The 13,490-nt window shown below is 46.1% G+C and overlaps 1 protein-coding gene across 1 annotated transcript in view; it reads right to left on the minus strand.

The window, feature by feature from the left end:
* LOC135392913 (uncharacterized) overlaps positions 1-8,841 on the minus strand; it is a 38,026-nt gene extending 29,185 nt beyond the window's left edge. Inside the window, exons 1-5 of the mRNA XM_064623568.1 lie at positions 8,782-8,841; positions 8,662-8,726; positions 8,387-8,485; positions 7,774-7,887; positions 4,693-4,803 (exon numbers count right to left, since the gene is read on the minus strand). Coding sequence (XP_064479638.1) covers positions 4,693-4,803; positions 7,774-7,887; positions 8,387-8,485; positions 8,662-8,726; positions 8,782-8,830 — 438 coding nt within the window. The 5' untranslated portion in view covers positions 8,831-8,841. The remainder of the gene's footprint in view (positions 1-4,692; positions 4,804-7,773; positions 7,888-8,386; positions 8,486-8,661; positions 8,727-8,781) is intronic.
* Between the last annotated feature and the right edge of the window lie 4,649 nt (positions 8,842-13,490).

Consider the following 13,490-nt stretch of genomic DNA (forward strand, 5'->3'; position numbering starts at 1 on the left):
TAGTACGTCTTTGTGATTGACTGGGGAAGCGGTGTTTGGTGACACACAGTGGGACTTGCCAGGTTGGTCAGCGACCACTGCAGACGTAATGAAGGGCAGATTCCTGGCAGCTGGTGCGATATTGGTGCCGCGACTTAACGAGACGGTCGCATACGTTCCAGTCAGTTTCAAAACTAGTCCAGTGCGTATAGTGGTATGATAACCGAAGCGAATAGCTATAGGGCCGAAACGAATACGAAGCTAATAGTCGGTTTAGATATTCGAATATGAAGCGAATAACTGTAGAACCGAAGCGAATAGGTACAAAACAGAACGTTTGCACGCATAGGCGGAGTGGAAATAAAGTGCAAACGTACAGGAAATGCAAGTATTTTTTTTTAATTCTGTGTTACCGCCGCGAAACAACTGTGGCTATGAGCGGCGTACAGATGTGGACAGATGGAGAGAGGACAGCAGGTAGGGAGTGGGGGACAGGGGAGTTAGTATGCGTCCTGGGCCGACTTCAGGAGGAACTATGCCGACATTCGCCGGAAAACCCAGGGAAAACCACAGACAGCACAGCTGGTGACAGGATTCGAACCCCCCGTGTCAATCCCAATCTCTGCGTGGAAAGCGATCATCCTAACCACTATGCCACGGGAGCTGGTGCAATAAACAACAACTTTATTTCCACATAATAGGTGGGGAGTTTCATCGCCGGGGGCGATACTCTTCCCCGTTGCTGGAGGGGAGGCAGGGAATGAAGGAATGGGGGTCCCGTTACAATGAGGATCGAAGTCCTGTGGCGTCCAAAAAGGCGAAGAGAGCCTTGAAGACAGAGCATTGGTGAGCTGGATTCGGCCAGGGGCCAAGCAATTTGGTGAGGGAGAGGCGACGGGAGCCGAGCTCGTTGAAGGAGGCGGAGAGTACAGAGCGGGAAGGGTTGTAGTGTGGGTAATGGAGAAGAATGTACTCGAGATCTTCAACAGCACCGCAGTGACTGCAGTCGGGAGAGTTAACTTGTCTCAAGCGGTAGCGCCACTGTGCTGTGAAGGCCACGTCGAGGCACATTCGATGAACTAATGCGGCGTCTTCACGAGAGATATGTGCTGGCATGCGGAAAGCGAGCGCTGGGTCAACTCTCCTTAGCATGGAGGGGGGTAGTATGTCGGCGGCCCGTTAGCGGGTAGCCAGAGGAGTCACAAGGCTTCGAAGTATGGACCGCCGGTCGCCTCTCAACAGTGCAATACGCCTCCGTGTCCGAGACGAGAGAGCGGCTTCGGCGGCGCTGTCCGCCAGTTCATTGCCTTCGACAGCGCAATGGGCGAAAACCCATTGGAGAGCGAGCCTATGTCCTGCTTCGTAGACATGTTTGTAAGCGGTTAACACATCCATAACTAACGGGGCGGAGGAGCCTCGGATGCCAGATTTTTCAATTGCTTGCAGCGGAGATGCTGAGTCAGTAAAGACCACCCAATTACGGGGTGGGAATGGAACGATGTGCTGCAATAAGCAAAGTACGGCCCTTTCCGCAGCTGTGGATGATGTACAATGCCAAAGGCGACGTCCTTGAACTGCGCCTTCGTCGGGGATGACAAATGCTGACGCGGACCTGCCATTTTGAGATACGCCATCGGTGTAAGCGGCGGTAGAGGTGGAAAACTTCCTGTCTACGAGAGCATAAAAATGGGATCGAACGACTTCAGGAGGAACCTGAGCTCTGCGGACCTGGGGGTCAGGAAGACGTGCGAACATGGGTGGCACTGGCATAGACCAGGGTGCGTTCAGCGGTGTGACAGTCCTACACCCTTAAAAATGATCTTCACCGCATAGCACGCTCCTAGCCAACTATTATCTCGAATGATATCGTTATCTGCCCTGATTTGTTGAAAACACGGGGCGTACACCTTTTCTGTGACAATTATGAACAGCATAAGTGTCACAGAAATGGCGTACGCCCCCCATTTTCAACAAATCAGGGCAGATAACGATATCATTCGAGATAATGGTTGGCTAGGAGCGTGCTATGAGGTGAAGTTCATTTTTAAGAGTGTAGGTGTGAAGCCGGTGAGAGCGTGGCGTGTCCTCTGCGCCACGCGATGGAAATCACTATGTATGTTAGCTGGTGCAAATGCAAGTAGATAACATATATTTTATTTTGCAGAGCTATACAAACGCCAAATCTCTGTCCGTATACGTTCAGAAAGCGGCGTTGCCGTGCAGAAACACATGATCTGAATATATATGAAATATACGAGACACTGCTCTACATGGCTGGAATAGAAACATATTTTCGCACCCTGTTGACAAGCTCGTTGTACAGCTGGCACCCTGTAATGCACCACCATGATAGTGGACATTCTGTGCGCTATGCACTCAACAAAGCACGAACCCCTACAGAAAACGAGGACGAAGCATATAAACAGTGTCTCTGGTGGTTTCGCTGTAGACTAAGAGCGAATTCAGCTCGTTGTTCGACTGCTTGCCAATGCAGTGCTCCGGCGTAGGGACCGTGCAGGAAAACCTCCCCAGTGCAGCCTACACGGATCCGCCCAGCGGATCATGCTAGATAGTGCTAGTGTTGACCAAAAACCCATGCAACTGATATACAAGGCGGAGTCGCGGCCGCAGGACGACCACTTTAATGACTACTTTAAACATAACACACATTGCATTGCTAGATCCACATTCACAACTAACATTCATAACCACAACCACATTGCATCCCATCTTCTGATTAGCGCGAAACAGTGTCCAGTGTACAGCTTCTCTTGCACCAGAACGACCAGCTGAATTCGCTGTAACTGTTTGTTCTTGCGGGTCTTTTGGGCGGCAAGTGTTCGAATATATTCGGGATGGAAGAAGCATTCGATTGGACTCGCAATTCGGATACCGAAATTCGTTTTCGGTTCAGAATTGGAATCGAACAGACAAGTATCCGCTTCGATATTCGAAAAATTCGAATAGTCGCACCAGCAATGGGAGCGCCGTGCGAGCAGTTGTCGCCGAGGCCAGCTTTGCGCTGCTTTGTGTTCGGACCGCAATATACAAAGCGAAAAGTCATCGATAAATAGGTCGCCTTCCGTCTATTGATGTGAGTTCTGACGCGGCCATATCGCGTTAACCACACCGTTACTCTCCTGGCTGTACGAACCAGGGATCGGAACCTGAACTGAACCCGAACCGAAAAAAAAAACACGTTATTTTCCATCGAACCCGAACCGAACCGAACCCGAACAATTTTTTGCTCGCCCTGAACCGAAACGGAACTGAACCGAAAAAAATTGATACGGTTACCGGTTCGGGAATCGGTTCAGAGGTGGAATACCTAATCGTACTGTCGACCTACCTTTGTTTTTTTCGATGCTTTGTTTTTTGTACGATACCAGATGAGAGTAAAAGTTTGAGACTGTATTGCCAGTTTTTTGCCGGAGCAAATGGTGTCCCTGACCGGGTTCTGCCAAAATGCTTCCAGCACTTCGCTTTTCGTTTTAAGCACACGACGGAGTGCAATGCAATAAAATATCAGAGCCCTGCTACTCTCTTCGGATGCCCTGACCGTCTTGTGCAACGAAGAGGCAGAGAGTGTAACCGAAACTCGGCAAAACTTCGTGCGGTCTCCTAAGAACGCCTTCGAACATTCCGAGCCGAAGAACCTTCGTCTTGTGAAGCAAGCGGTCGTGGCGAGGCAGCAGTAGACGCTTCCTGAATCGATTATCCCACCCCTTTCTCTTACAGCTGTGTGCGGTTTTCGTTTCTCCCGGAGTCGAACCTGAACCGAACCGATATACCTGAACCAGTTCAAGCTGTTAATTTCGGTTCAGCGGAGCTATACCCGAACCTAACCAATATGCGTGAACCCGAACCCGAAAAAAAAATACAGGTTCCGATCCCTGGTAAGAACACGTCCCACGCTAACACGGGAGCACCGCTCTCAGAAGTGAGATCCAGCAAGGCATTCACAGGCTATACGCGGCCTCCACACGCCCTGCTGCACGCCGGATGCTCGCAGGTCGCCAAAGAGTTTCTGGCCCCTCGATGACCGAACTTGTATGCGTCAAGGGGCGCTCACTGATTGGCCTTGTCCGAGTGACATTATGTTCGATTTCCAGAGACTGCATTCCGGCATATTCTCATCATGCTTCATCTCCTCTTTGTCGTCACATCAAATCGCATACAAGCTGTTCCGCTAATGCACGTCGGATTTTCGGAGTTGTTGTCGATGATCAACCAGGAGTGCAACAGCAGTAGAGTTTCTGAAGTTTACGAAGGTAAGCAAATGTCTTGAATCTGCTTTGAATGTTGTTTGCTACCCTATCCTAATTACTCCAATACTGGCGCCTCATTATTTGCGTTTCTACCATTGGTATTTAATACCCAATTTTAAATAGTTTTGCTATCTTGTACAGTGCTGGACAAAAGCTTACGGAATATGCTCTAGCGCATTCCTTCCTGAGAGTCACACGCGAACCGCGTATGGGAACATTCGGACTTGTACTATACTTGTACGGACTTGGACGGACTTGTACTTGTACGGACTTGGAACTATAGACATGTGTCTATAGGTAACCCAGTCACCTGTTTACAAGTCTGTAGTGTACCATTCGCTGCTAACGTGTCTCCCTCAGGAAGGGATGCGCCGAAGCGTGTTCCGTAAACTTTTGTCCAGCACTGTACGTGCGTAGTCTCGGCGTAGTGCGTGTGTATACGTACCCAACATCCGACTCCATCTGGCAGATGTCCGTAATGGAGTCTACCGTTCTCGTATGGTCCACATCCGTAGATACACGATTTGGACAGTTCCCTGTTTCCTCTACGGCCGTACTGCGTTGCAAGACAAATAGAGTCCACATTAACAACTACAACTTAAGTCCAGGTACGTCTGTGCAAGTAACTGTGCAGTGTGCATGTGCGCCAGCACTGATCCGCCGTTATTGCAGCACCATGACCGCGTCGTGTTCTGCTACCGAACGCGTGTCATCAATTCCGGTGATTTATTGTTTTTTTCTGAAAATTACATTACGTCTTGAACAGTTTTGAAAGACACGATATTATTCTGCTAATTGATAGGCTCAGACTTATGCGCATGTGGAGGCCCCGGTCCGAAACTGGAAGTGAGCTCCCACAAGGGGTACTATCGTGATCTTTATGAGAGGGCATACGCGAGCGGCGTGGCAGATAGCCTTCTTGCCATTTGTGGCACAGCTCTGTGGCGGCACATGGAAGTAAGTGACGGGAGTATTACTGTTTTATCTGGTGCCGGCACCGCGTGAAAGATAGAAGGTCGAAAAAAAAAAACAGGGCGGGAAAAAAGAGGCAGAATCATTTTTGTTTGCCGCTAATCAACGTATGGTGGAATGTCACCCGCCTTGTTATCGGCGTGTCTTGTGCTGCACGCCGGTCCGGCGATAAACTGTTCTAGCTTCATGGGGGCAGGAGCATGTCCTGCCCTCCGCGCATCTTTGCGACTGATTTGGTGCGCTGTTGAATACCCGAAACTCTGACACGTTTTTTCAAACACCCTGTATATACAGGGTGTTTAAAAAAACGTGTCATTTGGACTTTACAAAAAAACGGAGCAACGGAAAAATACGGGGTAAACGGCACTTGTGTGGTAACTGAATTTGTCATCTTGCAAAAATATTTTCATTTGATTTTAATTTTAAAAAATTCAATTTATTTAATTGAACTTCAAAATTTCCCAAGTCAACCTCACGTTTTTTTTTTTTTTTTTTTTACAGAATTAGAGAGCCCGTAGCGAACTTAGTCAGAACCACCAAGAAATCCAGTCGATATTGCAAAGGGAACTGCCCAAAAAAAGTTGAGGCTTCAAAGTTTCGGGTATGCAACGGCGCACCAAATCAGTCACAATGATGCGCAGAAAGCAGCACATGCTCCTGCTCCCATGAAAGATAGCAGGTCGAAAAAAAAAAGAGGGCGGGAAAAAAGAGGCGGAACCATTTTTGTTTGCCGCTTATCAACGTATGGTGCAATGTCAACCGCCTTGTTGTCAGCACGTCTTGTGCTGCTCGCCGGTTCGGTGATAAATTGTACTAGCTTCGTGGGGGCAGGAGCATGTCAGGCTCTCGGCGCGTCTTTTCGACGGATTTTGTGCGCCGTTGAATACCCGAAATTCTGAAGCCTCAATTTCGGGACTTTTGGGGGGCAGCTCTATTTGCAATATCGAGCGAATTTCTTGGTGGATCTGACTAAGTCCGCTACGGGCTCTCTAATTCTGTAAAAAAAATGTTAGGCTGACTTGGAAAATTTTGAAGTTCAGTTAAAGAAACTCAATTTATTTTAATTAAAATCAAATGAAAATATTTTTGCAAGTTGGCAAATTCAGTTGCCACACAAATGCCGTTCACCCCGTATTTTTCCGTCGCCTCGTTTTTTTATCAAGTCCGAATGACACGTTTTTTGAAACACCCTGTATATACACCCCGTAGGGTGTTTCAAAAAAGTGTCATTCGGACTTTATAAGAAAACGGGGCGACGGAAAAATACGGGGTAAACGGCACTTGTGTGGCAACTGAATTTGCCATATTGCAAAAATATTTTCATTTGATTTTAATTAAAATAAATTGAGTTTCTTTAATTGAACCTCAAAATTTCCTAAGTCAACCTCACGTTTTTTTACAGAATTAGAGAGCCTGTAGCGAACTTAGTCAGATCCACCAAGGAATCCGCTCGATATTGCAAAGGGAACTGCCCACAAAAAGTCCCGAAATTGAGGCTTCAGAGTTTCCCCGTTCTGCCGTTTACCCCGTATTTTTCCGTCGCCCTGTTTTTTTATCAAGTCCGAATGACACGTTTTTTGAAACACCCGGTATATATACAGGGTGTCCACGCTAAGTGTGAACAGACTTTTAAAAAATATATAACACTTTTTCCAAGATGAAATCAATTGCAGTATAGCATATGCTGAAGGGCACTCCCTAGCAGGGCATTAGTAAAGTCCAAAGGCAATGTCTTAATTAACTTTTTAATTATAAAAGCTACAAAGTTGTCCCAAAGAGAACATCTGTTCCTTTCGGTCACCTGATATCGTAGCCGTTTTCAGAAGAAAAATCCGTTCGATAGATCGCCCGCAAAAAATTCGTGAAGGAACGCCATTTTTTTTCTTTATTTTGTTCATTGCGCTTCTTAGAAGACGCGTATTTCCTTCATCCCCAACGGGAGAGGGGGAAGGAGCACAGTGCCGCCTCATGCGTCGAAGATAAGCTTTAACGTGCAGAAACAAAACAGAAACAAATGTATCGGGTGACTCTATCGGAACTGGCCTTATCTTGGGTTGCATTTTCTGTTTCCTTTTAATCTTCTTCCAGGACGCGAGAGGCGATAGTGTGCGCTTTCTCCCTCTCACATTGGGGGTGAAAGAAAGACGCGTCTTCTAAGACGCGCAATGAACAAAATAAAGAAGAAAATGGCGTTCCTTCACGAATTTTTTGCGGGCGATCTATCGAACGGGTTTTTGTTCTGAAAACGGCTACGATATCAGGTGACCGAAAGGAACAGATGTTCTCATTGGGACAACTTTGTAGCTTTTATAATTAAACAGTTAATTAATGAAAGTTAATTAAGACATTGCCTTTCGACTTTGCTAATGCCCTGCTAGGGAGTGCTGTTTAGCATATGCTATATTGCAATTGATTTCATCTTGGAAAAAGTGTTATATATATTTTTAAAAAATCTGTTCACACTTAGCGTGGACAACCTGTATAGTATATATATATATATATATATATATATATATATATTAGATTGAGCTTATGAACCTATTTATGAGCTTACAATCGTGATATTCTTGACGTCACATTTCTTCACCAAGAACAAGTCGACTCGTGACCCATTCTTGCAAGCGCCTTCGCTGCATTTCCCGGAAAACTTTTCACTCCCATCTGTGCCCTAAATTTTACAACAGAAACCAATGACGTGAGTAGAACTTCTGCCAACATATATATATATGCAATTTCACTTATTGAGAGATTATTCAATACCAAAATAGAGGGTATTTGTTTTAAATACTACACGGATAAAAAATACTATTAGAACTGCACACATTTCGTTTTCGCAGGTGGGTTCTACGGCCAGGCGAAATTCCTGTAGCACAGGGTATGCAACTACTGGGCGACTAGTGAAAATTAATTAATTAACAGCTTAATTAGATGTTTTCTGGGAAATGCGTAATCAAGCTGCGAAAAAGACACTCATGCAGCTCTGATGCTTTTTGTTCTTTTTTGTGTTTGTGTCTAAAAAAGTTGTGTCGAATAAAAAAGACACCCTGTATAAATACAATATAAATGCTGGTGGTATTATACTGATTCATTTATTTGACCATCCGAGGTTATCTTGTGGGAGGATATACGAATATCAAAGTAAACATATTCACGTGTTCTTTACTTACTGAACAACTGTACCCTGGCGCCAAGTACCCGTAGTAACGGAATAATCCTTGGTCACGGCAAATGTAAATGCATGATTCTACATCCGCTGTATTGGAGTCCTGGATAGTATACAGGATACATCGTTGCAGAGTACTAGTTGCAGAATGAATGACTAGCTCAATACATATCTAAGCCAACGACCTGTAATTGCTCACCCACGGAAGTTTAATTGAAAGCCACTTCGAACATAATTTAGTTCCGGTCGAAATAATTTGTAGTTGCGTACGTTACTTACATACTCGTGAGGCAATTCTGGACAGGTACGTCTGAGTATTCGCTGAGTTGCTGCGAAAGCTGCCCCTGAAATTAAAGTTCTGGCCATCAGTCACCTACATGCACATAAACCATGACGCACGAAGACCATTTAATAACAAAGAAAAACATGTTCTGTTGACAATTGCCATTGAAGCGTCTATCGTAAGTGTTGTCGTAGACTGAATGACAGCGATGATGATGACGATGGGAACAAAAAAGAAGAAGAAGAAGAGGAACAAGCAGAGACGGGACCCCCGTGTTTGTTTATTTTTACAAACATTTGTGCTGTCAGGGAAGCATGCTGCGTAGACCCAGCCACATTTTAGATATGGGCCTGCTGGATGGCTGATACCAGATATGCGGAATGGGGTCTCCTATTCCGTTCCAATTCCATTCCGAGGAACTGAGATTTCCGATAATTCCATTCCTTTCAATTCTTCGGAATGGAAAGTATGGTCAGTTCCCACTCCTGGAATGGCTTGGCAACCCAATTCCATTCCGTTAATTCCCTCAACAAAAGAAAAGGACCGGTAACCATACTGGCAAGTCCAGCAGTGCTAGAGGAGATTGACATTACCAAGCATGAAAAGAACACAGAGACAAGGTTATTTCACTCTTGGCCGTGTGCAGGTGCGGTGCAAAGGGTGCGAGGGCAGAAACCAGCACGTTGAAACCAAAACCGCCACCGGGGCTCCCAGACCATTCCATTCCCATTCCTTGGACAGTTTCCGCCATTCAATTCCAATTCCATTCCGGGTTCTGCTATAAATCCCGCATCAAAACAGTGGAAGCATCCGGGCTCGCAAGCCCCCAAGAAGTTCCCAAGCACCCCGTCTGCGGGTAAGGTCATGGACACGGTTTTCCCGGACAAGGCTGGCGTTGTCCATAATGATTTTCCTCCCAGTGGTACCACCATCAATAGTGCATATTACTGCCAGGTTCTCAGGGATGTGCATAAGGCGCTGAAGCAAAAGCGGCCTGGCCTCATCACCAAAGGAGTCCTCCTCCTAGAGGACAATGCACGCCGCATACCGCGCTTCTCACGACAAGCGCCTTACAGGAGCTTGGCTGGGAGTTTCTGCCACATCCCCCTTACAGTCCAGACCTCGCCCCCAGCGATTTCCATCTCCTCGGGCCACTGAACGCCACTTCAGCTGCGACGACGAGGTCAAGAATGCGGTCCGATCATGGCTGCTACGCGCAGGTAAGGATTTCTAACGAATGCCACAACTCAGGGAAAAGAGGCGCTGACGCCAGGAATCGACTAATTGTGGCGGCCTTTTGTGGCGGACTAATTGTGGCGACTTTTTGTGGCGGCCCTCCACAATTACTAATTGTGGCCTGCCTCGGCCAAATCTCGTTGTTTAAGGATTTCTACGCTGCTGGCATCCAAGCCCTCGTGAAACGCTGGGACAAGTGCATTAGTGTATCTGGAGATTATGTTGAAAAATAAAACAAATTTCTCGCCTGTAAGTTCATTTTACTTTTGCGAAAAATGAGAAGTCCCGGTTTGACTTGGACACCCCTCGTATATATGTATATGAGTACTCGTATACAGGGTGTCCACGCTAAGTGTGAACAGATTTTTTAAAAATATATCAATCACTTTTTATGAGATGAAATCAATTGCAATATAGCATATGCTGAAGGGCACTCCCTAGGGGGGCATTAACAGACTCCTAAGGCAATGTCTTAATTAACTTTCAATAATTAACTTTTTAATTATAAAAGCTACGAAGTTGCTCCAATGAGAACATCTGATCTCTTCGGTCACCAGATACCAAAGCCGTTTTCAGAACCAAAATCCGTTCGATAGATCGTCCGCAAAAAATTCGTGAAGGAACGCCATTTTTTTCTTTATTTTATTCATTGCGCATCTCTAGAGACGCGTCTTTCCTTCGCCCCCAATACGAGAAGATGAAAGAGCACACTATGGCCTCTTGCGTCCTGGAAAAAGATTAAAAGAAAACAGAAAATGCAGCCCAAGATAAGGGCAGTCGCGATAGAGTCACCCGATAGATTTGTGTTTTTCCGCAAGTTAAAGCTAATCTTCGACGCATGAGGCGGCACCGTGCTCTTTCACTCTCTCACACTGGGGGTAAAGGAAAGCCGCTTCTTTGAAGATGCGCAATAAACCAAATAAAGAAAAAAATGGCGTTCCTTCACGAATTTTTTGCGGACGATCTACCGAACGGATTTTTGTTCTGAAAACGGTTTTGGTATCTGGTGACCGAAGAGATCAGATGTTCTCATTGGAGCAACTTCGTAGCTTTTTATAATTAAAAAGTTCATTATTGAAAGTTAATTAAAACATTGCCTTAGGAGTCTGTTAATGCCCCCCCTAGGGAGTGCCCTTCAGCATATGCTATATTGCAATTGATTTCATCTCGGAAAAAGTGATTGATATATTTTTAAAAAATCTGTTTACACTTAGCGTGGACGCCCTGTATAATAATAATAATATATTAATATATATAATAGTAATATAATATTATAAAATAATTGTACTGTGTGTTTCTTTTTTTCTTTTTGTAACTAGTTACGCAAGTATATGTTGTGCGTTCAGCCAGACACCACGTTCTGTGTGGGTAAAAAGCCCCGTACCAAGTCTTTATTGCTCTTAAGTAGGTTTACAGTGCACTTGTCCTTCATACAATCACGCTCTCTTTGCGATAAGAGATAAGCCACGAGGATGCACAGATCCATGCACAGATAGCAGTACACTACATCTCCCCTACAAAAGACAGTTATTCTAAATTCGAAAAAGCATACGCTTGAAAAAGCATAAACATAAATAAACTTGAAGTAACAAACTTAGTTCCAGGAACAAACTGTCAATCTCTTCTAATTTTCTCGGCATAGTAACAGGCAACGCCAAGCCACAGAAACAACTAACAACAACTATCTAATCACACAGTACCATCAATACCATTCCTAAATTCCTAAAGCACCGTTACAAATTAAAGCGTCGCGGGGTCCTTATCACTCGACCAAACCTTGAGACTCTCACCGTCCTGGTGCCTTCCTCTCGTCCAACTGGTGTACCTCGGGAATGAAACATTCGCTCGTTGTCACCGTTATTGTGTTGAGTACTTTCCTCCTCCCCAGCTGTTGCTACAGGCGGCAAAAATCGGTCCTCTGTCACACCAGTACTTGAAGAGCTCAGAGACGCTTGTTCCTCATCTGTCTCGTAGGCAACCAAATGCCGCCGATTTCTCTCTATCACTCCGCTGTCTATTACCACTGAATACGAACGAGGTCGGTGCGCAGGGCTCAGGACCGTTCCACTGCGTTTAATGTCTGTCATCCAGACTGCTTGTCCAGGTCCTAAGGGCCGAAGTGATCGCACTCTGTGCCGGCGATTGTAGTCCTCCGACTGCCGCTGCTTGCATCTCTTCTCAGACTGTTTCCACCTTCTCCATGGTGGCCATCTAGGACGAAGCTTGTTTTGTAGTGTGGGCAACCGCGTTCTCAGCTTTCGGCCCATCAGCACTTGAGCTGGACAGAATCCATTGGCGCCTGCTGTGTCCCTGTAAACCATTAACGCCAGAAAGGGGTCACTGGATTTCCACAACAAGTGTTTCACTGTCCTAACCATGCGTTCCACCTCCCCGTTAGATTGAGGGTATCGAGGACTGCTGGTAATATGTTCAAATCCATAAGCGCACGCAAAGCTACGGTATTCTCTTGAACCAAACTGTGGGCCGTTATCACTTCGGACCACTTCTGGGATTCCGAACCGTGCGAAAACGCTCTTGCACGCGTTGACCACCGCCTCTGCAGATGTGTTGTTAAGAGCCAGCACCTCTGGAAACCTGGACGTATAGTCCACCATGAGAAGGTATTCTTGACCTTTGAAGTGGAATAGATCTATTCCCACCATTTTCCACGGTTGGTCCGGCGTTATGGTACCGTCACAGGGTTCCCTAGGAAGCACTCTTGTGCCTGCACATGCCTCACAGTTAGATACAAGTGTCTGAATATGGTTGTTAATACACGGCCACCACACAGCATCTTGTGCTCGCGATTTGCAGCGTACGATGCCTTGATGGCCTTCGTGTAATAGCAAAAGCGCCTTCTTCTGAAGTGCTGCCGGCACCACCAACCTATGACCTTTTAGCAAAATATCATCCACAACGCTCAAGTCATCTCGATAAGTCCAAAATTTCCTAAGGTGCACTGGCACGTTTTTCTGCTGCGGCCAACCCTTTTCAACATATTCCCTCACTGATACACATTCGCCATCCACCTTTTGTGCATCCCTCACTTCTTGCAAACTCAGCGGCAGGACCTGGTGCACTATATTCAGTACCTCCTTCTCGCAAAGTTCTATGGGTTCCACGGACCTCATCCAAGGTACATCCACCGGCACTCGTGAAAGTGTATCCGCAGTTGCCAGTAGTTTGCCTGGAACATGCAGAATGTCATACTGGTATCTCATGAGCTTCATTCGGAAACGCTGTATTCTCGGTGGCAATACATCCAACCCCTTAGTTCCAAGCAATTCCAACAATGGCCGGTGGTCAGTTTCTAACGAGAAATGTAGTCCTCGCACGTACTCATCAAAACGCATAACCGCCCATGCTGCCGCCAGGGCTTCCTTTTCCAGCTGGCTATACCTCTGTTCGGTCTCTGTTAATGACCTTGATGCGTAAGCGACCGGTAGGCGGTCTCCGGACGGCTGTTGCTGAATCAACACTGCTCCTAGCCCATATGAAGTAGCATCGGCTGAAACAGTCGTTGGGTATTCCGGGTGGTACTTAGCGACGCCCCGTCCCGACGTTAATAAGACTTTTAACTCTTCGAAGG

This window comes from Ornithodoros turicata, chromosome 4, assembly GCF_037126465.1.
Source record: "Ornithodoros turicata isolate Travis chromosome 4, ASM3712646v1, whole genome shotgun sequence".
Taxonomy (NCBI): domain Eukaryota; kingdom Metazoa; phylum Arthropoda; class Arachnida; order Ixodida; family Argasidae; genus Ornithodoros; species Ornithodoros turicata.